General features: G+C 41.0%; 1 protein-coding gene across 12 annotated transcripts in view; it reads right to left on the bottom strand.

Moving 5' to 3' along the window:
• PBX3 (PBX homeobox 3) overlaps positions 1 to 25,405 on the bottom strand; it is a 235,002-nt gene that overhangs the window by 207,107 nt on the left and 2,490 nt on the right. For 4 of the 12 annotated variants that reach the window (XM_083485968.1, XM_083485964.1, XM_083485972.1 and 1 more), the window contains exons 2-3: positions 17,790 to 18,415; positions 16,442 to 16,515 (exon numbers count right to left, since the gene is read on the bottom strand). In XM_083485968.1, the coding sequence (XP_083342094.1) occupies positions 16,442 to 16,515; positions 17,790 to 17,986 (271 nt within the window). In that variant the 5' untranslated portion in view covers positions 17,987 to 18,415. Of the gene's footprint in view, positions 1 to 16,441; positions 16,516 to 17,789; positions 18,416 to 18,605; positions 19,160 to 19,232; positions 19,257 to 19,417; positions 20,591 to 25,405 lie in introns of those variants that run through there. The other 8 variants (XM_083485962.1, XM_083485963.1, XM_083485969.1 and 5 more) reach the window with 7 other exon arrangements.

Raw genomic sequence — 25,405 nt, 5'->3', positions numbered from 1 at the left:
AATGCAACATGACCAGCATCCATGAATTGCACCACTACTATGAGGTTACATTATTTGCATTTGCTACCCTTAGTTCTCTTCTTGTTCATCTCTGCCCCATAAACATGTACATCTACCACCTTCTCAAGTCACTTTTGGTAAAACAGGCTATTGGTCCTATGGAATTTCAACTGACAAAAGACTAGTCAGTCTTGAAGGTGCCGCAGGGTCTTTGTTATGCAGTTAACAGGGTGCCTCAGGTACTACCTTACCATATGTCCGCAGCAACATACAAGTGTTCATTTCAAGATATAATCAAGTTTAACTCAATACATGAAACTCCCTGAGCAAAAATTTAATATATCTAGCTCATGATATTTCTAATGGGATTCTAGCCCACATCTGGATATCTGCATAAGGCCTAGTTCATGCAAACCAGCTGGATAAGGTAGTACTTGGGCTACACCACTCTGTTGGAAAACAGAAATAAATTATCCATAATTGAGAAATCCCTACAATAAAAATGTAGATGTCAATAAATGGTGGGAGGCAGAAGAATTTCAACTGAACTACACACTGCATTATTTTGTTTGTGCAGGTAAACGAACAAGGAAAGCATTCTGCTGTGTGATTCCCCTTTCCACCATCTGAAATACAGCAGTCCAGGTACAGTTTTACTGCCTTGCATGCTCTTAGTTCAAAGGTCCACAAGTCCACAGTGTTTAAGCAATCCTGGAGTAATTGACCCTATAGCTGTTTTTAAAACAGTATAAGGCTGCTAACAATAATTTGCTCTTCCTGACCCCTGACAAGAAGATGGGTTGGTAACAACATCCTCATAATATTTCTAGTTCACTTTTAGTACAGGGTGCTTGCCTCTCTGTCTTTTAAATACCTGAAGTCAACAAAGGAAAGAAATATGATAGAGAGAAACTGAGAGCTCCCACTCCATTTGAATAACAAATGAAATCCTAAAAATACCACTACTGCGTGATATTATAGACTATCACTAGTTTTTATAGTGACAGGAAGACTGTGCTATAATTTTTGAGAAAAACCCTGGTATAAAGTGCCATAAACCCGACTGCTCCTATAATGAATCACTTTATCTAGCACACAATCATTTCCACAACTTTTCATGTTTGTATAATTTGTTCAAAAATGATAATAAATATATCCTTGAAGTCAAGTTGAATTGACACACAATCTTGGATGGCTTGTTGAGAGCTGAAGTAATATACCGGTAGTACAGTGGTACCTCTGGTTATGAACTTAATTCGTTCTGGAGGTCCGTTCTTAACCTGAAACTGTTCTTAACCTGAGGTACCACTTTAGATAATAGGGCCTCCCGCTGCCGCCGTGCGATTTCTGTTCTCATCCTGAGGTAAAGTTCTTAACCCGAGGTACTACTTCCGGGTTAGCGGAGTCTGTAACCTGAACTGTTTGTAACACAAGGTGATTGTAACCCAAGGTACCACTGTATAGAAGTATAAGTCAGAAGTCCCATTCTCACTTCACCCACAAAACAGACTGGTTGGCCTTAAACAAACCATCAGATTTCTGCTTGCACCAGCACCAAGGGATAATTTAGGTTTATCTTGCATGACTGTTAGATTAGATTTATGAATTTATCATGCTTTTCCTGTCTCCAGGTCAAAACATCTAAAAAAAAATTAACACACCAGAAACGTAAACTATACACAAGAATAAAACCAAAGGCACTGGAAATGGATAAAAACAAATCCATAACAGCTGGTTAAAAGCCAATTGCAGTAAAATGGCAAAAAACCTCACAAAACTAAAGCCTTGCTTATGCAAAACAAAACCTTCCATCCAATACAAAGAGAAGGGACCCAACAGATCTCCATGGGAAAGGTATTCAACAATTGTTGAACCACTACTTGAAAAGGGCTCATTACAGTACCTGCCTATCAAATCTCACTGGGGCAGAACTGTCATAAAAAGTGATTAAAATGTAAATAAAGGGGTTTAAACACAAAATAGTAAGACTACAATATATATTGATTTATAAACCCATTGTGGAACTTCACTTGCCCCCCTTTGGACAGATCTACAGTATAAGCTTCAGAATGGAGTCAGGATCACCTTTTTCTTTTTTCAGCAGAAGTTGGCTATGCAGAATATAGATTGACTGGCTCTTTGTAAAGTCATTTCCACTGCTGCTGCCACCCTCAAAAGAAAAATATTTCACTTTTTTTAAAAAAAAAGAAAAGTGACACATTAGCAAATATTTATTTGGATAAACATGGCAGCTGTCGGGGGGGGGGGACACCCTGAAACTTTTCTGGCATGTGATCATGCCATGTAGTCCAACCCCTTGCAAATTTGGGGAGGGGGTGCACAGTGGGGAAATTGGAGCCAGGTGTAAACATCAGGGAAGGCCAAAGGTTAGGTCACCATGCAGGAAAACGCTACTCTGTTCCTGGGAGGGGGAGGCTGATACACACTGTTATTAGCAGGGTGCAATTTTATTTGCAAAATTTTGGAAGCCAGGTGGGAAGAAAAATCTGCTCCCATAAAGTCAGGTGCAATGTAAATTAAGCATCAATGCATATGAGACACACTTTCAATATTAGTAAGACTACTACCAATAGGCCAGTTCTGTCACAACAAACTACTAGAAAATTAAGCAAATGTTGTTGAGTTGCCCCCAAGAATTTTTTTTTTAATGTAAAAAATGCTGCTGGTATTTTATCTAATTTAATTGTTTTCGTGTTTTAATTATTATTTTTGTGCACTGTATTATTCTGGAGTCCTACAACAAAGGGCAGGATGTAAGCTGCAAAAGCAAATAAAATAAATATTCCATTGTAATCAATGAAGCCAGAAATTCAGTGTCTAAAATATCCTTCAAAGAATAACCTCAAAAACAACAAGCAAGTAATCTCTTATGTGGTTGTAAATTCAAATGGAGGGGCTGCGTCTGTTGGCAGGTGTCTTTACAATCAGTAGTTCCACTTGTCTTTGCAGCCTGGAACTTGAACTGCTTAGGAACCAGAAGATTTCCAGACATGCCCCTATGTATTCTTGTTCTAATAGTATCGGTCTGTACATCTTCACTATACAAGCTCATTCGAGAGCGACTGAAAATGGGGTGTAAATATAGTAACAGTGTACAGTGTATAGTACAGCGGTACCTCGGGTTACAGACGCTTCAGGTTACAGACTCCGCTAACCCAGAAATAGTGCTTCAGGTTAAGAACTTTGCTTCAGGGTAAGAACAGAAATCGTGCTCTGGCAGCGCGGCAGCAGCAGGAGGCCCCATTAGCTAAAGTGGTGCTTCAGGTTAAGAAAGTTTCAGGTTAAGAACTGACCTCTGGAACAAATTAAGTACTTAACCCGAGATACCACTGTATTTAAATATATTTAAATTCAATCCCTTTGTATTTCAGATCCAGTTGTAGCTCATGCCCACTGGGAGTAGAAGGGCAGAAGGAAGGAAAATCAATAAGCAGGTGGTTCCATACAGAGGCATACCTAGGCGTCCCTTGTTCCCTTGGCAAGGAGCTGCATTGGCACCCCCTAAAGAAAAAAAATAACACTTTACCGCAATAGCCACTATCAAGTCCTGCACAAGGACCAAGGTGCCAGTGGAACCACCACCACCTCATCCAGGGTCCCCTCCCCTCACCCAGTCAGGCACATATTAGCAGCAATGAAACAGCCCAGCCCAGCAGCAAGAGGAGGGAGGCAGGCAGATCCACTCAGGTCCCCCAAGACTCGTGGGGACCGCACACGCACACAAAATTTGGCAGAATTTAAAAGTCCCTGTAGGTGGTGGGTATGAAAAAAGCAGTGGAGGTGACACCATCCGTCCCATCACCCCACCCACCCGTGATCTTAATTTATTCTGAAGCAAATGTCATCCAGGCAATCTGGCTATCATGCATCCCACACAATTAACCCTCTTTCCTCGGAGCAATCTGAGGTGATTTTTGTGAGGCCCCCCCCCAGGGCTGGCCCCCTACTGGGGACCAGTTTTGCCAACCCCTAGGTATGCCCCTGGATCCACTGCATACCCTCCAAGGGCCACGAAAATGCCAGTACACTCACGAAAACCCTTAAGCAATCACAGCCTCTTACTCAGTCACAGAGAGTCCCAAATTCCCCCAGCCAGGGGAAGCAGCTTCTGGGCCAGCAGCAGCAATACTAGGAAGAAGGCATGAGGGATCCTTCCCAGATAGTGCTTACTGTACTAGGCTTTGGGGGGAAAGGGAGGTGGCCTCTAGGACCCTGTCAGAGCTCTCATGCCTCCTTCCCTAAGGATTTGCTTTTTGGTTTCATTCCCAGGCACTGGCTGGAAGAACTCAGCCCTCTTGGCCAGGGAAGGAAGGGTGATTGCCCAGTTATGCCTGTATATCTTGCGGCCTCCTTGGATCCTTTCAACAGGGAGGCGACCAGCCTTTGTTCACTTCACTCCATCTCTCCATGCCTTTACCTGAAAGTAAATTCCATTGAATGAGTCAAAGCTAACTTCTGAGTAGGTGTGTATAAGATGGCAGACAAGAGTAAAGCTAGGTTTCTTAGGGAAGGGGAAGTAATCACTCCCACCAAGCTCAATGAAATCTTATTCAGAGTAAATATGCACATGGTCCTACTGTACACAAACAATGACCTGGAATCAAGTGGGACTTACTTCTGAATAACCTTATACAGAAAGTGGGGTACCAGGATACACGTGAGGATAAGCACTCCTAAACATAATGTGACCAGCTCCTGTGTAAGTATGTGCTGAATCAGGTTGCTGGGCTGCTGCAATCCATAGAAGGAGAGCGCAAAACTGTGTATTGTTCAGGTCAAAATTCAGTGCAAGCCTTACATATGTCTACTCATAAGCAAACACTTAAATTCATTGAGACTTACTCCCAGGTAAATGTATACTGTGCAGGACTACAGCCTTAAATATATACATGTAGGTATCCAGCTGTCTAGTACAAGTGTAAGGGAAATACCTCCCTTGTATTAGTATATTTTTATTACTATGATTATTTTGTTGTTGCACGTGCGTGTGCACACAGAGCGGCACTGGAATAATCAGGTCCCTGCCTGCAGGAACTTACAATCTACCATACACACCATGCATTCAACGTACATTGCAATGGAAGGCACACATCTCCCACTTTCCTATGAGCAAATTCCCTTACACTTCCTGAGGAGACAAGCATCCAGGCTTGCACCATAAGAGTAAAAAAAAAAAGAGAGAGAGAGAGAGAGAGAGAGAGAGAGAGAGAGGAGGCAAAGGTAAGAGAACAATATATGGAGAGAGGGGGGGAGGGAAGGGGTGCGTATATATATCCCCAACCTGTTATTTAGCCCAATACACATCCAATGCACAAGTCCTGGGTTTATTGAAAAAAAATAAAACGTGTGGAATATTTTGATGCTCTGGTATGAGCTGCAGCACTGTCAAGGAGAGATGCTTCATCTCCACAGCCTCCTATCACTTGAGCACTCCAGCTCCCTTTTGTTGCCTCTAGTTGAATGGGAAGGAAAAACCCTCTCTCCCTTTGGCACACAGATGGAACTGCAGATGGAAGAGAATGTAGAATAGAATGTCCCTATTTTCATCTGAGGAATGTTGGAGGGAATGCCAAAGCAGAGAAACATCCCCACTGGTTGTAAATAAAAAGCAGGCTGGTAGAGGCAGACTGGGGCTGCCCCTGATGAACCAGCCTCCACTATAAAGATCTGATAAATCTGACCTCAAATTCAAACACCAAGCAAAGCTTCCATGGAGGGCACTAAGTTGAGGGAAACTGCTGTATGTCATGGTCTACAGTAGGTCTAAAACTATGAAAAGCACATAATAAAATGTCACATTATATGTGCAAATGGCATTATAACTAGCATACAGATAGGACAACCAAGTGAGCAACCTATGATTTGTACACAGACTAACTCCACTTCCACCTGAATCCATGGAAATTTCCACCGTCAATTATTTGCAGACTTACCTGAAAGTAAGCTTTTTGGAACACAATGGGACTTATTTCCAAATTAACATTTTAAGCATTTAACAGAATTTGTATACTAAACTGTAAAAGTCTCTAAGATGTTTACATGAAACAAAATATGCATTAAAATTATCAATAAGATTAACTTTCAATATACATATCACTTTTAATCTGAATATACAACATTGAACGTTACACACTATAAAGCTATATACAACAGAATAAAGTCACAAGAGATGAGCATTTAAAAACCAAACAAATCTTTGGAAAACATCCTAGAAGGGCTGGTTGAAGAATTTGCCTGGCACCAAAGAGATAACAGAGACACAGATGTGAAAGTCCGGGGTGGGGCCCAGGGATGTGAAAATTGACAGGTAGAAACATCCCCCCTCCTGCCCACACAATTGTTTCAGGGGTTTTCCCAAATATTCTAAAAAATTAGGAGGTAAATAAAAATGACCTCCCAATTTTTCAGATGCCCCCCTAGCTTTCACATCTCTGCACAGAGATAGCACTAGACAAACTTCCTTGGGCTGAGAGTTCCAGGAGGCAGAGAGCCACAGGAGAAAAAGAGCCATGCAGAGTAAATTTCTACCTCACTTGCATCAGGATCCCCCATCCGAAGCAGCGGCCTGAATTCAAGCTCAGACTCAGATAGGAAGGGGCACCAAAGGCAGAGGTAAAACCAACTTCGGACCCAGCATCATAATTTGTCTTGAGTCAGAACTCATTGGATCAGGAGCCCTTGAGCCAGTGACCTCAAACTTGCAAGGAGTGGGTCAGCAATAAACACACCAGTGTCAGTGACTTCTCCCTCTGACCACTGCATCATTGACCCACCACCACTCCCCTGTCTCTGAGCCTTCTTCCCCTGGGGGTTCCCCAACTGGTGCCTCCCACCACTTCTCTGCTTCCAGCCACTCCACAACTTCAAGCTCCAGTTAGCCAACCTAGTTGCAATATTACCAACTGACAGTGCTGTACCTCAAATCAGAAATGGATTCAGTTCCTTTATTTTATTCATGAAGTTTCCCCTTTATTGCAGTGACCCCTGAGCAACATTAATATAGTGGAGGCAGCAGGTAACAAAAAACATTCCTCAAGAGCACTTTTGTTATGGGAGCTAAGGCTCAGAAATGAACAGTTATTTACTAATCCAAAGTTACTTCTTGCAAGGGAATTTTCTTTGGGCATTAGTCAGTCAATTTTTTTCCAAATCCAAAATGATTTTTAAAATGAAGAGAAAAGGTTCTGACCAAAAAGAACAAACATTGATTTAACTAAGCCTTTTCATCCTATTTTTACCCATCAAGTTTTGTTTCAGTAAGGGCACCATACCCCCATGTTTATTATGATAGTCCTGTGGAAGTCATACCAGAATTGTTCTACAGGCAACAACTGCTTTACACGCATCCACTTGACGCACAACCGTGCACATGCACTTTGCAGTGACCCGATAGTGGTTGGAAAAAGGAAGCATAATGGGGAAGGGAAGGGCCATAATGGGGCAAAGCAGGCTTACGCTGACTCCACCAACGCACGCCAGGGTCAAAAATTGGTCATTGCCTGTAGTTGCCTTTGATTCTCACATTCTGGTGGGCTTTTTAGCCTTTTACAGTTAAATGGCTAGTTGCAGTTTAACCTGAGGAAATAAATCCTAGGCATTTTGAGATGCAAAATCTCTCTATGGCCCATTCAGTTATAGTTTTGTACTATAGAAGGGATATTCAACTACACACACACACACTGCAGAATTTTGTCTATGAATGGGCATACACCAAAATGACAAGAGTTCCCCACAGTATATATAGAAATAAAGAGCAGGGAAGGACTGGGGCCCCTGTCTGTGCCTGGAAAAGAGGAGTCCAGCTATTCAGAAAATGCCTTTTCATCACTTACAGTCAATGCATCACCATATGTATTTTGCACTGGGATATCCATATCAAAGTACTTAAGAGTGTGAAATGTTATTCAGCCCTCAGCCTAGCTTACTTCACAAGGAACTGTCAGGCAGAGCACAGAGGGAACTAGAGAGGAATTTGACCTTCGCTAGCTGTGGATATTAAGGTGTAAAAAAAAAAAAGTACAAGCTTTCACACACTAAGCAGACTCAGAAAAACATTAAGACAGTTTTTTTCTGTGTGCACATGCTCATTCACACTCTTATATTTTTTTTTCTTCAATGCTTCTTTGTGCATCAATATTCTGAATACCACAGAAGCTAAGCATCAGAAATGGGTAATGGAGTCAGGATGATCTGAGTTAGATCAAAAACTACATTACCACCAGTTATCCTATTGCCATGAGAGGCTTATTACACAGATATAATACACTATATGAGCTCCAACAAGCAAGTGCAATTAATCAAATTAAGGTTAGAACATACATTTTAACTCTGAATTACTTGCTCTTACCGATTTTAAGGTCAACCTTTAAAACTACTCCCATATTCCTTAATAGCAAATAAAATCCACACACAACACAACATTTTCTTTCTGAACTATGTATGTGTGCGAACTGCTTACCAATTCATGGGGAACTCCGGGAGTGAGTGGGGTGGGGGTGGGGGGACATCAGGCCTTTGCTGCTACTTTGCAACTTATTTGTTTGGTGTTACTCTTGAAATCAAACCTTCATCATGCTATCTCAAAGGCCAAAACCAAAGTCTGCCGTTATCCGTTTCAAGGCTGCTGCACAGAAGGGTCTTACAGCACCACATCATAAATGTACAGGTCAGTGGAGGGGAGGGGAGGGAAGAGAGGTAGACAGAAATGCCACCCAACATAAGATTGCACTTCCCTTTCTCTTAAAGTACTGCCAGTGAAACACAAAGGAATTTTTCACATTCACCGTCTCCCATTAGATCAATTAATATGCAGAGAAAGTCTCTAACACAAAGTTTAAATAATCATAAAAGGAAAGGTGGGGGAGGAGAAGAGAAGAGAAGAACCACCAATGTTCTAGAAGCTTCTCTAGACCTTTCAATCAATTTTATTTATATGCAAAACCAAGAGAAACTCAGAGAAAACACACAGACACACACACACACAAAGCTCCTCCTGATGCTAAAGCTCTCAATTTACTGACAGGCAAATGGCTTCATGCTGCCACTTAATCTCATTTCTTGCATAATGCCCTCTAATTAGCATATCAAAGTGAATTAATACTTCTAGGGCATTAGCAATGGGAAAAAATCTGCTCCAGGCTTCACAATAGCAGTTAAGCAAGAGCCAAGAAATCCTCAAAAAACACCCCAAACCACTTTGCATTGCAAAACTGTCCCATTTATTTATCCTTTCTCCCTCTAAACACTTTTACCGCACACTGTTTTACTACTGCTCACCAAACAAAATGATAATTGCCAAAAGTTACCAGCATCTGTAAGGGCCCGCATAGAATCTTAATTTAGATTGCATGGGAAGAGATCTTGAGATGGATAGGTTTGCTTCATGATGTATGCCAAAAAACATAACTTATCAAGGTTTTTAAAAATAAGGGGGAAAGAGTTTCATCCTTGTATGATACTCACACACAAATAAGCCCCAAAACATACATGTGAAAAACTACCTGCTTGACAGTAAGATCAGATATACAGGTTAAAGAATAATCTAAAGCATGGCAAGATGCCAAGAAGTGGAAATAAGAACTCCCACCCCAAATATCTGCTGCTTGAACAAACTCTTTTCATCCTTTCCGCCAGAGTTATCTGACTACAGCTGAAAATGGATTTCCCCTTCAGCAAGCGACAGCATATAAGTGCTAAATCCAACTCAGGTATAGCTTTAGAGCAAGGACAGACTTTAGTTTCTACTTGGCAACATTTCTGATCTTGATCAAACCTAGTTAGCGATACACCTTGTAAGAAATACTGGATTCAATCAGATTCTCAGGAATAATTGCCTTACTTTCAACCAAAGAAGACTGAGCTCTTGGAGCCAGCAGTAACTGATGACGATCATTACATATAGCTGAAGAGCTCCATCGTTTATCTTGCAAAATATGCGTATTTTTTAAACGATCATAGGAGCTAGATATACAATATACATATGAAACAAGAATAAACTCCAACTGAAAGGTTTGCCACATGTCTATTTTCTAAAAGACAAGCAATAAGCATCAAGGTTTGATGACAGAATGCCAAATTAGCACACCAATTTCCTTCTCCAACTCCCGGCTCAAGACAAATGCAAGTAGCACCTTCTGAGAGAGAAAAAATGCACAGGCTGGTGCAGCCTCACACTTCATTTGCCTCCATATGCAAGTCCCTTGTTTGACTATGTTGTATAGATAACACTGGAATAGCTGTAATGTCCAGTTGAAAAGTGTAATTTATCAGTTTGGTTGATGAACTACCCCATACATACATTTCTTAAACAGGGGAGGGAGGGAAAGCAGGAGGTGCAAAAACCAAACAGAAATTTCAGTTGCTCACATTAGTTATTTCTGTAAATTATTTATTCCAGTCCTAATCGGAACATATGAATTGTCTAGCAAAGAAATGCAAACATGACAAAAGGTCAAACTGGTGGTTAAAGAAGGGAGTGTGTTAGGTAAGTTTTTATCAGAACTGTGCTGATCATCTTGATAAGTGAATGACATTATACATGACTGCTAGGAGAAGGAGGAAGATCCACCAAAGCATTCTTCTCCTGATGTCAATTCATAGAAACATCTACATCTCATTCAATCAGTGATACACAGGGGGAGGAAGACAAAAACTACCCTGCTCTAGATTTATGTTAAGTTGCTGGTATACAACCTTATTAGTCATTCCCATGCATCTTAAACATTCAGCTAGCCCTGTTCTCTGAGGCTTGAAATGCTACAGAGAAGTTAAAAACAAACAAAAAACAACTAGATAAATATCTCACGCTCACTGTTTTGTACTCTATAAAATGAAGCTTTTCAGATGTTTGCGATACTGATTCCGATATATGCCTTTTGAGTAGCTTGCTGTCTGAATTAAATAAGGATCACATAATATTCACAGGGCACATAAATGGGCATTTCTCATTGAGCTGTAGGAATTCTCATCAAGAGCTGTAGGAATTGAGTTGACAAATCTATTAAAATCTGTACAGCAAGGCCTGGCCTAGACAGTCTCACACTAACCTATACCTAGCCGTAACATTAATTCATTTTTTGATTTGATGCAAAAGAGATCTAAGTTAGAAGGAACATTACAGAAGTATATTGGATGACAGCTCATAATCCATTTAAAATATTTTAAAATATGCAAGGATATGTTGGTGTCAAAGCAACAAATTAAGTGTCCTCTTTTTAAAAAAAAAACAGCACAGAGACTGAGTTAAGCAGTTCTGATTATATCTTATAGGTTCCTGGAGAAGAAAATGGCAAGAAAAAGAAGCGAGAGATCACTTCTAATCAAATTGCGGCTTATTCGGTACTTCAATACATCAAGGTCCTCTGGCAAAGGTGCAGTGCAATAACAGGTTTGTAACAATCAAATATTGAAAGCACTGAGATGGTGGGCTTACAAAATATTTTGTATGTTTTTGTTTTTTTAAAAGAGAAAAACACTAATAAGGAAGGTTAAAGTAGAGACGAACACATATTCAAACTTGTTAGAGAACCACTACAGGAGTAGCAATGGGACTTCAATGTTTTTGTGTGTTACGTGAAAGATTTTTCTTTTTTTACTTCATTCGGTTTGTAGTAGTAAAGAATACCACTGACAGTGAGCCCTGCATTTGAATTTAATTCCTAACAGTATAGTACAGAGGGGGGGGAGTATGGGGAAGATTACAATCCTCATTCTGAAGCAATTAAGGTTAAAACAAAATAACTTTAAACCAGCTGAACATATCACAACCTCATATTTACTTTCAAGAACAGCAACCCGGTCAAACTTTTAAATATTAGTCACTGGGGTTTTTTACCTCTACAGTGTCTGTGCCAGCTTGTGATTACTGAAAAGTTCAATGGAAACAGTTCTTTTGCTCTTTTAAGATGGAGACTTGTTACTTATTTTCAATATCTTACAGCAGAAGGAAATCATTAAGGTCTTGCTGCATTATACTGACTAGTCTGCATAACTACAAGAGATGAAAGTAAGACATATTCATGAGCTGGCCCTTGAACACCCATGTGGCTACAGAGAGATAATGGGAAATGTTCTCTGTGGAGTGGCATTACATGGCTAGTTACAACTGCAACAATAACACCAATGGTTTTGGCATATGTTGGAAACAAGAAGTTAACTCTATTGTTAATTTCAGTTCACATGTGTGACTAAGGCATTTCTATTAAGAGGGGAAACAAAACAAGTTTTTGATATGAGGACTTGAGACACTAAGGACTGGAGAATAAAAAATTGCTACTTTAAAAACTTTTAAATAAATTGTTGAGCCATGGAAACAAATCTGCAGACACCTCCTGCACCCAAGAAGTTCATTAAGTTTTATTATCTCCCTAAGTCAGTCCCCGTTTATAAACCTCACAAAGGCCACAAATCTGGCAAGGTATCATGTATGCCATTAGGAGTTACTAGTGAATGAATGCGATTTAGGGTTGTAGTGGCATTAAATTAGGGTTTGGTTGGCAGCTGTCATATTTGACTCTTAAAGAAAGACAGACACAATTCTTTCTTTCACTCATACAAGCACACACACATTCACATGCAGAAATTTAGAACATATAGCTCAGGTACTCAGTGGAAGACAGGAGTGCCTGGCGTGCTCTGGTCCATGGGGTCACGAAGAGTCGGACACGACTAAACGACTAAACAACAAAACTGGTTCAGATCTCAGTCATGAACAGTCTGCCGGGAAATGATTGCAATTCCCAACTTGCTTTAGAAACCGTCAGAATTAATGTACTCTCATATTAAGTTAATTCAGATACATCGCCTTTGAGCTGGAGGCTGGGGTGATCAGACTAGGAACCCCTTAAACAAGAAGGGGTAGCAAACAAAACAAGCAACCTTAGCAAATAACTTTGGATTTTGCATGACAGAAATAAAAGGTACAGATTAATAGGAAAGCCGTAACACAATAGTAGAGGACTCCCAATTTTTTATGGTTCATTTTCTCCCATTGTGTTAAAAATCAAAACAGATGCCGTTTTGAGATGCCTATTACCTTGACCTGCCTCTAGATATCTAGATATCAGTGCGGGAGACAGAATATCATTTACAGCTATTTCTTATATTCCCTGCCCTTAAAAGAATACCCCTGTGTTTTTAAAAAGGAAAGATAAGCACACCTATCCAATCAGATCCTAGAAACATAAATGAATTATTTTCAACATGGTCGTTTATACAAATGGAAATAAACAATTACTACAGACAATTTTAATGATTGTGAAGTACCTCAGAACCCGAGAAGAGATACATATTTAGCCCTACAAGGCAGTACTTGTAAGTTGTGTGGTGTGGTTTTTTTTAAGTACAGTATGTTTAAGGATCTTGTGGTCAAATTTATCACTGACTGCAAATAATTCTAATTATCTTCAAAGATAAAAGCATTGCTTTTCAGTTTCAGACAGCACCACCCTAGATCTACCAGAACAAACAAGTCTAATATTACTGTTTTAGGCCAAGATTACTATGTGCCTCCCTTTTCCCACTTTCAATCTTACTTCTCCATTTTCCCTATCAAAGAGTAATGACAATATTTTTTTTTCTATGAGAAATGGAGGAAAACAAATGCTTCTCTTTTACTATGCTACATTTTTGTAAAGCAAAAGAAACAAAGAAACTGCCTGGAATTACTGGGATCAAATCACATAGTAGAATAGCAGAGGGGTGGCAGGGAAATGGGGCAGGAATTCCACTGCTACAACAACAACAACAACAACAACAACAACAACAACAACACCACACACACACACACACACACACGTCTTTATTCTGAAAGTTTAAAATTTATACGGAAACATACAAGTATATAAAAAAGAACAGTGTAAAATATTAGGAAAGAAGGGAGTCCTAAGAGTGGATCAGAACACTGGAGGAAGATTTGGAAATCGCCTCTCCCCACCCCCAACCCCACCTTCCAGAATAAGACAATACAAGATATGCAAGAATTTGCTTTCATGCTTCCCTTGCTAATGTGTACTCAGCCATTTCATCTCAGATGGGCAATCCTGAATGAGAGTTGGCTTATAAAAACTCATGGGGGTGGGGAGGGGAGATGCATTTTTCCTTCATCAATCACTCAACATATCAATTCCACCACTCCTAAGCTTCTTGAGTTGGTAAGGACTGCACTTCTGCGCAGATGGAGAAGCCATTCCTTTGTTGTTGTTGTTGTTTTTAATTTTTTAACATATATTTTAGAACATATGACATGCAACAATTAAACAAAATAAAAATAAAAAAATAAAACAACTGCAAACACTCAGGGGAAAGTATCCAAATATGCTAACAAAGTTATGTCAAAGTGTATATGCCAAAACCATCACAGTTTAAACAGACACAAAATGATGCATAACAACAAATATTGCTTGATTTGTTGACCACAAAAGAGGTACTTTGTATCAACAATTATTATTTACAAGAGTTTATATGAAGGCAGAAAGAAGGAACAAAAAATAATAATTAAAATACGTGCTTCCTGCATGCCAGACTGTGCTTTAGATTATGAGTACTGTTCTACCATATACCTCATTATTTGTGCAATCAATAAAGTTATGCCTCCATTATTTCATAGAAAAATATAACTTGTGGATGACAGAACAGCATTTTAGCTGGTGACCAAATTCACCCAATATTCCAGATAACTTATCAGCCTCTTTTCTTCTAGCATAGAACCTACGCCAGCAGTGCTTTAGCCCGGAAAAGGACTTTCTTTCTTCTGAACTCGCCTTTGACACTGGTCAACTAAACTTTTCTTTCAAATAGACAAGCTTTAAGCTGTCTGTGAATAAAATATCACAGGGACCCAAACCTACATAACTGTAATCTGCTGTTGTCAATACATAGTTTTTGCCTTCTGCCAAAAGAGAAGAGTTTAGTTTTTGGTGGTAGCTAAAATATTAAGGACACAGAGACTTTAAGGACTTTGGTTGCTGGAGACCTCGTGCTGCCCAAGAGGTCACGGGACACTTTCAGCATTTTCTTCCTTTTAGCTCCAATACAATCAGGGGTTGTTTACTATTAATGATTTCTCATCTCCTTGACTCCCCCACCCCCATTAGGTACAGAGTATGTGCACAAAGTTCTACTGTAACAACAAGGCATTTTTATCATCATCTTTATATTAAAGAATAAGAAGTCCAACTGCTTGACAGCAGGATTGTTGTAGCATTTTTAAAGTAACTGCTATGCAAAAAGACAGACGTTGCTGGATTTCCTGTACACACACAGAGGTACAGAACCTCTTTTAAAAGGCCTGCTTCTTGTTGTTTTTAAAAACTCACTGGCTTTTATATATTCCAGCATTTCTATTCTATCATGCACACAAGCAGTATGCCTTCCTTAGACATGCTTACACTTGCAGTATCTACCAGGCCTTTCAGCGTGCCATGCAGTTCGGGGGAGGGAGTTTTGGAAGATCTATACAAACAACAATACGCTGAAGTCAAGTGTCACACAGATGCTAATCGCAGTTAGTGACAACTCAGATCAAATGTCTGAAAGTAGAATTTTAGCTTTGTGAGCTGAATTATGAACATTAAGATATTTATCTCTTGTGGACCCAATTGTTGAGAAGGTGGTTTTCAGTCTCTAACACTTCATTCAGTGTGAAAGCACACAGCTCGACTGTCCTGTTAGCCTTAGTTCTACAAGATGCTTTCTCTGATTAGGTACTTTCTCTTTGACATGTTGCCCCCATTTTCAGAGGCAAAGTGTCTTGCCAAAAATATCCACAGAAAATATATGTACATATATGTATTTCCCCCCTCTGTGTAAAGATGTGCATAGAACACACATCAAGAATGTCTTCCCAAAGCACATCTGAACACCCATAATTTTCCTACAAAATGTGGGAGCTCAGAGCTATTGACTGACTCCTTTCAGTTACATATAAACTGGTACTGACAAAATCAAAAAAACAAGAGTGGCTCAAGAAAGTTGCTGGCTCTTTCGGTCTCTCACACAGAGGGGCCACTGGCTGTAATTGGCTTCTCCAGCCTCTTGCATTGCTTCTTTAAGAAGCAGATACTCAAAACAAGGCAGAGGAGGAGGGGAAAGAAAGCCGGATCCTTGCTTTTACTTTCTCTGACTGCAGCGAGAGGGGGAATTTACCCTGAATAGGTGATACACTACCATTTTCATTTACATTTCATTCTGCAGCAGGATTATGAATTGTTTTTTTAAAAAGCATTCTTGATTGATTACATTTGCCTCTACCTCCCAACCCAAAGATCAGAAACAGACAAGGAGGTGATGATCAAAGATGGCTGCGGTTCCTAAAGCAGCTCTCCTAGAGCTCGCTGAGAGAAGTATATTGCAATGTTTACCTATTGGGGGGAGAGGGGGGAAGAGGTTCATTTCAAAAGCTGTGTAACTTGTGGTCTCCTACCTGTTTTCTCTTTGATTTCACAGAGGACACTGAACAAAGCAGGCTTCATTCTGTGGCAGTTCAGTGCATGCTTTCTGCAAAATAAAAGATTTTTTAAAAGGTATTAGCACAAGCCTGACATCTTAATGCAAAGGAGGGGGAAATATTTTTTTACTGAAGTCTTTACATGTTGTTCTTTGCATTCTGATCTACGCAAAGGAATAACTAAAGTTGACAAGGAATAAGGGTATAGCTTTTGATGGGGAAGGCTGAAGCTAGGCTCAAGAGGGCAACAGGAGTGATCCCAATGTGGACAGAGTACCTACATTAAGGAGAAAGGTAAGGATGTTTGAACTTAATCACCATAGGTGCAAACTGAGTTGGGGGTGGGTGGCAAGAGGGTCAACTGCCTTCTCCTTCATCAGGAAGTGAAGACTAAGTGACAAGAAGAAAACCCAGTCAACCCCAGCCGCCCTGCCTGCCACTTACAGCCAGGAAGAGATACCGAAGAAGTTTTTGTTTTTGTTTCATTTTAAAATTATCGTCATTGTTTTTAAAAAACAAAACCCCAGAAACCTGATGTGAAAATTTCCTTCCATTTCTTCTCATGCATAAATCACAGCTTGTCAAAGCTTTCCAATTTGCTATATCATCATCACTGATTTATGAAGAGAGGGGATTTCCAGAGTTCAACTATATGCTTTGTTTTGTATTTACTGCAATTTATATTAAAAATAATAATTTATTTTAAGGGGGAAAAAGGAGGGGAGGAACTGTTTCTCCCAATCTCTTGCACCCTGTAATATTTCCTCACTCCTTTAATTTTTAAATCAATCTAACTCCAGAGAAACACCAATTTGGGGGTTGTGCAGAGCACTTACAAAGTTCACACTTCTTTGAAAGAAAAACGCAAACCCTCCAAGGTGACAGCAGCATGGGATGGGAGGCCGGTTCTACCCCCACCCCTTAAATGAGGGCATCATCCTAATAAAGGAAAGGTTATCAGCAAGAGCCCAGCTCCAAGCATTAGTGCAATAAGACAGATTTTGGAGTGGAAGGAAGAAATCTTTGCACATGTATATTGTGCTTCTTTTCTCTCTCCCTTATTCAGACCAACTCCGGCTGTTGCCCCTGGTCTGTGCCCCCCCCCCCCGCATTTCTCCTCTAGTATTAAAAGGGTTGTCTTAATTGCAAGAATATTTGGTCCCAGCAGGAGACAGCAAGGAGCGAAACAACAACAAAAAGCGCCACGCATATAAACACACACACGAGCGCACCAGACATACATACACACGCACGCGCGCACATGCACACATACACACACATATATATACACAACATTGGGATTTTTTGTTTTAATGAGACCAACTTTGCTTGCGCCTCATCCAAGCTCTGGTCCGTGATGGTCATAATCTGGTGGAGGATGTCTCCTATGTCTTGCTTGCGGCCATCGCCGTCGGCCCCTTCGTGTCCGTGGGGAGGAGGCAGAGCCATGCCCCCCTGTACCGAGTGGCCAGCCAGGTTCACGCCGGCGAGAGTCTGCAACATCCTGGACTGCTCATCCATGCCTCCTACCGCAGCCCAATCAATGCACTTGGAGAGGCGGCAACGGAGGCAGCAGAAGAAGAAACGGCACGCCGGAGAAGGAGGAGGCGAAGGAGGGAGGGAGGGGGGGGAAAGAAGCGCTTCACGATAAGGTGGTTTTGTGCTTGGAAGATTGGGGGGGGGGAGAGAAAATGCAAGTAAATCTCTTGTTCTTGTAATGAATTTCAGTTCCTGCTCCTGAGAGAAGGGGGTATCAGTGTTTGATATTTGACCGGATCTCCGTTGTTTATTCCACTCTCTCTTCTGCTTTCCAGAGCAGTAAATCACTCTCTTCTTTAGTTACAATCTTCTTTCATCACAATATTTGTGGTTCGGATAAACGGCCTTGATAAGGTGTCTGAAGTTTTCTTTCCTTTGGTACAAATCTTCACCCAAAGGCTTTATTATTTCCTTTAAGGGGGAAGGGGGGAAAGAAAAAAAAGTTAGTTGCTCGTCTATGTCTTTTCTCTTACTTGTCTTTGTTTTTGTTTTTTTTTCCTCCTTTGAAAACCCTTTTCTTGGAAACAGAGAGGACGAAAATTTTGTAAAAATGCAGCAAGGGGGGAAAAAAGAAAAAAGAGGGGAACGGGATAAAACTTACTTTCAAATCCTTAAAGTTACGAGTGTGACACACGGTAGGGGATTTTAAAAATCACAATAAACCAAGCAGACACCCCCAGCCCCTAATTGCAACATTTAAAAAAAAGACAAGAAAAAGTAGACAAGAAAATGCAGCCGGTGGGAGGGAAAAATGATTGTCCTTTCCCCGTCTCGGAAAAAACCACACACACATACATAACAAACGATCCCAATGTCTGTCTTGTCTGTGCAACGGATAGATAAAATAGCAGCAAAAAAGTTTCAACTTGTGCAAAAGAAAAGAGCGGATGTTGGGTTTTTTTTAAAAAGGGGGGAGAAGTAAAGAAAAAAATTAATTACACACTCTCTGCAAAGCAATGTGCAAAAATATCCGCCAGCTGGAATTTATGAGCCCAGCAGCTCAGTGACTGTGTGTGTTTTATGTTGTTTGATGGCCGCTTTGGTGAGGGATTGACAGTCTGCCAATGCCACTCACTCACCCTGCAGACGTGTCACCCTGTGAAGGAGGAGAGAAGCAGAGAGAGACTAGAGGGGACGTGGGAGCCAGCCGGAGCCACGCCCCCTTCCCCAGACTCCCCCCTTCCTCCTCTAGGCAGCTGCTCCAAAGCCCCTCCCCATTGATACTTACACTACAAGAGCCCGCCCCCTCGGAACTCCTGGCTACTATAGATTCAGAACCAGCCCCCGTTCCAAATGTTTCGGCGATAGTTTCATTACGGTATCCACAAGCGCAGCTGATATTTTACAGACTAATCTCCCACAATTTTTCTTTAAACTAAGAAGCCCTGCTGATTTCAATAGGATTTAACTCACAGCACCTAGGATGGCAGCCTCAGCATCCCTCCCCGGACTCCACCTCCGTTGGCATTTTCTGTGTCTGCAAGCATCTCTCCTTAGTTCTTCCTAGAGCACCCCTTACTGGTATTGCCACAACCCCCACAAAACACTGCTCGAATTATGGGTAAGGCAGAGGCAGCCTAAATGCAACTGGCAACCCCGCGTCCAGATTTCTGCCAATTTTAACCAATGTTCCCCCTTTAGTAGCTGGGCGGGGCGGGTGCAACTAGCACGGAAAGAGAGGTCAGGGCCCCTTATTCCACTCAGGGAGTTGGAGGACTGCACACACCAGTTCGACCTGTACTTTGGGGGTTACTTTCCTATCATGCTGCATTTCCACTAACAACTCACCGATAGGCAGAAATACGGCAGGTGAAGAGATTTCTTCACCCATTCACCCTTCTCTCTCAGCAAGCAGGTAAATGCAGCAATGGGGGAAAGCTTCACCAGGTGCACTTCTGGTGGTGGCCATGGAGGAGCCCTCATCCCTCCACCCCAGCTCCTTTCATTTTTTGACCCTCAATTTCCTAGAACACCCACTCAGCGTTCCATGCCAGTCCTTGCTATTTCTTGCCACCCCCTCCTCAATTTCCTGGACGACCCCCTCATTTTTCCACCCTAGCCCCTATCATTTCTTGACCATCCCTCAGTTTCCTGAAAACTCACCTCTTCCACCAAAGACCGTTATTTCTTGACACCCCCCACTCAATTTTCATCCTTTCAGCCCTAATCCCTGTATTTTCACCTCTCCCCTAGTCCCTGCCATTAATTGACCATTCCTCAGCATATGACTCTCTAGCCTTAGCTTTCTAGGCTCTTAATTCCTGCCTTTCAAACTCTCCCTTCAGAAGCTGCCCCCGACCCACATCCCAGGCCCCGCCCCCCTTTACCCGCCCTCAGCCGTGCCTCGAGCGCCGCTCTTTTCGTCCTGCCCCTTAGGGGGCGCGGCTAATAACGTCTAACTCGCCACTCTTGAGGTTGTCTTGTTACCAAGGGGCGGGAAGGGAAAGAGGCGGGTGGAAAAGGAGGCGTGTCACGAACAGTTTTAGGAGGAGGCGGTGGGATATACGTCACGCCCCTCCAGTTAGCTGGGGGCGGGGCCTAGACAAACAAAAACAAATAATATCACAAACACACACACAGAGACAGAACGTAAAAGAACCCCCACATAAAAGACCCAGATGTGCCGCGGACCAATCAGGGCGCGGGGAGGGTGAATATTAACCAATCAGATGTGATTGTGGTGAAAGTAGGGAAGAAAAAGCTGCCTACGTCCTTCACCCCTCCTACGCAGAAACACACGCTCTCCCCGCCCCTCTTCGCTGAGGAACTTGTGATTGGCGCGTTCGAACGGGCACGTGACGCGGCGCGAAGAAAGGGGGTTAAAAGAAAGCCGCGCTGCCCCGGCCTTTGATGATCACCATGGCAACGGCTGGCCTTCTGGGAGGTGTCAGCATAGGGAAAGGCCCGGTTAGTTGGGCCGCGGCGCATCTCCCCCGCGACGCGCCGTTGTTCGCCTTAGCAACCTTCAAACACCCTCCCTTCCCTTTGCCAGCTTTCTCTTCTTTGTGCACCTCCAGCCTAGGCGTGCTTACTCTAACTCGCTGTGCCCCTTGGGGCAGGCTGCCTAGCTAATATATTCAGTCTTGCAGGCTTCACCTCCCCGCTCAGGAAACTTAATGCAAGTCCGAAAATTTGACCCGCTTGCATGAGAGGCGTTTTAAGTCCAGCCTAGGCATGCTTCCTCGGAAGCAATACTGTACCGGCTTTCCTACTTTTTTCTTCACCACTTCTTACTCCCAAGTAAGTGTGCTCAGAATCGCAGCCTAACAACAAGCATGCTTACTCAGAGGCACTACTTGCTTTTATTCAACTAGGCTTGCTTCCAGAAAAATGCAAATAACTGAATGCTGGACAGCACTATCCTATCTGGTTTACTACAGAAATTGCATCTGCAAGACTTCTCAAGCAGTTTAGGGCATTGGTCAAAGAGAAGTGCAACAATGAAACCATACTACAATAAATAAAAACACAATAAGCTTAAGAAAAAACTAATGTAAAAAACCCAATCAGCTAGCATTCCATACACAGCACAAAATTAAGCAGCCATCATATTTATTTAGATCATTTATATGCCACTGAATACATTAAGAAATCTCTAAGCAGTGTCCAAAAAAACCTAAAGCAGCAGCAACAAGAGTTAAAATACACAATAAAACCATTAATGCAATATCGTAAATATATAATGGCATTAATTCTTTCTGACAGCTTCTCTCAACCAGGGCCTAAACAAACACACAGTTCACTTTCTCAGTGAAAGTGCTGTAATTATTCTAGTTCCTCTGGCTTGGCTTGATTTTATGGTCAGGCACCAAGGTTTATTGGTGCTTCTTCAGGCTGACCACAATTGTGTCCCATTCAGCACAAGTCAGCTACACTGCACACACTCAGTTCCAGGCTACAACAGATTTGTTTAGTGCAGAACTAAAATTCATGTCTTTGGCATGGGAAGCTAAAATATATACAAGTTTTTCAAGTCATGTGATCAGGAAGAATCTGTATAGAGTCTGAGAGAAATGTAAGAACCTGCTGTAAAGGAAAACACCCCTATGGTTATCACCAATGGAAGCTATTACAATCAAGAGAATTAACATGGACAGACAGTGGGCGACCTATAGAGACTTACTGGACCTCTCAGGGAGGGAACCCAGATTGAAACCAATGGAAGAAATAAGAAACAGACTGATTGCAGTACCACCAATTGTATGATATGTTTAAACTAGGTAAGAAAAATGGATTTCTGGACAAAAGCTCACAATTTGAAAGAGATTTATTAGAGAATAATGAAAAACTATTGTCTAAAATGTATAACCTATTATTGGAGTGGAAAACAAAAGATGAGCAGGTAAAGCTTCAAAGATCCATAGAATGAAAGTGATAAACAATGTACTGCAGTCACACAATCAATCAATCAATCAATCAATCAGTAGCTGAACTGGGTTTCATACAGTCACAAAAAAAGAGCCACAAATACAAAAACGCAAAATAAATAGCAACAACAGACCTCAGTGTGGCACTCAAATCGGAAGCGTAACACTCAAAACGGAGCACGTTTGGCTTCTGAAAAAAAGTTCACAACTGGAACACTTACTTCTGGGTTTGCAGTGTTTGGGTTCCAAGTTGTCTGAGTACCAAGGTGTTTGAGAACCAAGGTACCACTGTATTTAAAGAGAAGTGGGATTTTTTTTGTGAGTAGAAAATAATTATTCACAGTTGCAAACGCTGGCAGTATTAAGGCAAATTAAACAGTATAACATATTTAAAAGGGATGTAAAATGGGGGGGGGGGGACTGAAATAGATGAATATACATAGGGTTTCCTCAGACATATCCAGAGTACTGCAGTCGGCAGCAGGGTCTATGTGGAAATCAGGGAAAAATGGACGCACTCAAAAACTTTTCTTTCCGGATTTTCACTGTTTGAAATATGGCAACCCTATGATATACAAGAATATGCAGAAATTATGGGTAAATCAAAAGAACCTTGGAAGGGAAAGGAGGGAAGTCATTGAATGTATGGGTATAATGAAAGATATTAATGTGAAAATGTAAAATCTGAAAACTTTAATAAAAAATATTTTTTAAAAAAGAAATCATAACTAAGACCACCAATCTTCCCAGAGGGATTTCAAACAAGAACTTAAAAGGTCTGGAAGAAGTTTGAACCTGGTGCCAGAAAAAACAACCACCAATAGAGGTACAGGCTGTGAGCTTTTCTATGTAAAGTATTCTGGGCCTAGGGAGCCACCACCAAAAGTATCCTCTTGCTTGTGGCTACCCTTAGCATGTTTGGGATTGCAATACTATAATACGACAGTATTGACAAGCTTGCTGAACTCAGTGGCACTTCTGAGTAAAAAAAGGAATAGGATTTCATGGTTGGAAATCATGAAAGCACCATTCAGCAAATGTGAGGTTTGCTCTCTGAGCAAATATGCTCACTATTAGAGTGTAATCCAATAACACTGGAGTACGGTAATTTAAACTGAATGTTCATCATAGGAATCAAAGCATCATCTTCCCTGTGAACAGAAGAATGGTATGGATTGCCTTTAAAAAAACAGCAACACTAAAGGGCACTTTGGAGCTAAGCTATGTTGTAGAGCTGCTGTGATAGGCACAAATATGGGGGTTCTATAAGGATTCCAGCTTTTTTCTGAAACTGTTCCTGTTCCTTTAAAAGCTACACAGCTAGCAGAACTACCGTAAAATATAGCATTTTGTTGGAGGGAAGTCCTACTGAAGTCCATGAGGCTTCTTAATGCAGCTCGGATCCCTAGTTTGGAGGAAGTCAGATCTAATTCTTGAGCTTTACAAGAGAGAACATGTTTAGCCTCATACCTTTAAATCCATCCCCCATTAAAACCAATGCTTAACTGTAGCTGGATCTTGAGAGTAGGATCTTGTGCATAGGTGAAAAGGGTCTATTTGTTACACTTTTTAATTAGATTATAAATCCATATTTTAACTATTTCTTTAAGGTAAATATCTTAATTGTCCCTATTGATTCAAGAAAGCCTAGGTAATATATAGGGCAGCAGTGAGTACTTAAGGTACGTAGTAGTCAAGCCAAGGTAAAGATCAGCACCTTGGAGATTTAATCGAAGGGCTACAACCCAGCAAGCACTGCTGTTGAATCACTTCCATTAATTAATTTCAGTGGGATTTATACAGGACAGGAACCCTGCATATGCCTTTTAACGAAATCAGTAGAGGGATGCACAGAGGCAGTCTTTGCCAGAGCACATTCACTTTGTAACAGAAGTTGTTTTCATGATGTCAGGATTTAAGGTGTCAGGATTTAAGACATATTAAAACTTATGAGATTCACCCTCAATGTACAAAAGTTGCCAAGCTCCAATCATACCTGACAATCCTTTGGGTTACATTTTTCTTTTTACCGAGTGACTTCAAGACAGATCACAGACACATTTTTTAAAAAAACCTGCCTGCCATATAAAATTTATTTTGTGGTGACTATAATGGCATGGCATGCTGTACTGTAAGTATTTATGAAAATATTTTATATGAACATTCTGTTTACCATTATTTATTAATGCCACATTTAAAAATATTACGCTGCAAATTTATTCCAATGTGTATTAGTAAATAAATTATGCTTGTAATTTCTAATGCATTTTTAATTATGAATTTATCCATGTCTGCCTTTATTTATGATTGCAATGTCCCTATTGCAGTGCTGCATATATAATTGGAGACACTCTTAATTAAGCATCCTTGGACATTGCATATGACAAAATGTTCTGAGTGTGTGATTATTTTTATTTTTGAAAGGGTATCCAATAACTGGAATCAACAACTATTCTCTTACCTGTTGCCAACTACTAAGGAAACAGGAGACAAGCACTGTTGTCCTATGCATGTTAACTCAAAAGTGAAAGCTCTGTTTTCAGTGGGATTTACTCCCTAATAAATCATATTAAGACTATAGCCTAAAAACAGCATTAAAACTGGCTAAAATCCTAAAGCACATTTACCTGGGACTAAGTCATGTTGAAATCAGTTAGACGTGTAGGATCTCAGCCAGGAATGTGATAGTTATAATGTATGGTAAATCAATTTATCTCTAGCTAGAGCAGGGGTTGGGAACCTGTCGCCCTCTCTAGATGCTGCTGGTCTACAACTCTCATAATTCCTGACCATTGGTCATGCTGGCTGGGGCTTTTGGTAGTCCAGCAGTAACTGCAGGTTTTCCATTTCTGAAATAGGCCTTTATCCAGAAATTTTGTATTTGTGTTTTACAGGAAGTACTGGTACATACTAAGATAGGAGCACACAGAATTACAAGCAGTCTGATATGACTCTGCTTAGTTATTTAAATACTTTTTGAAAGTGTTTGACAATGAAATAAACTACCTCATAAAGTGGTAAACTCTCCTTTATT

This window comes from Podarcis liolepis (genome assembly GCF_965112155.1).
Source record: "Podarcis liolepis genome assembly, chromosome: Z".
NCBI classification, from domain to species: domain Eukaryota; kingdom Metazoa; phylum Chordata; class Lepidosauria; order Squamata; family Lacertidae; genus Podarcis; species Podarcis liolepis.
Note: the sequence above shows the minus strand (reverse complement) of the source record. Positions and strands in the feature narration are given on the sequence as shown.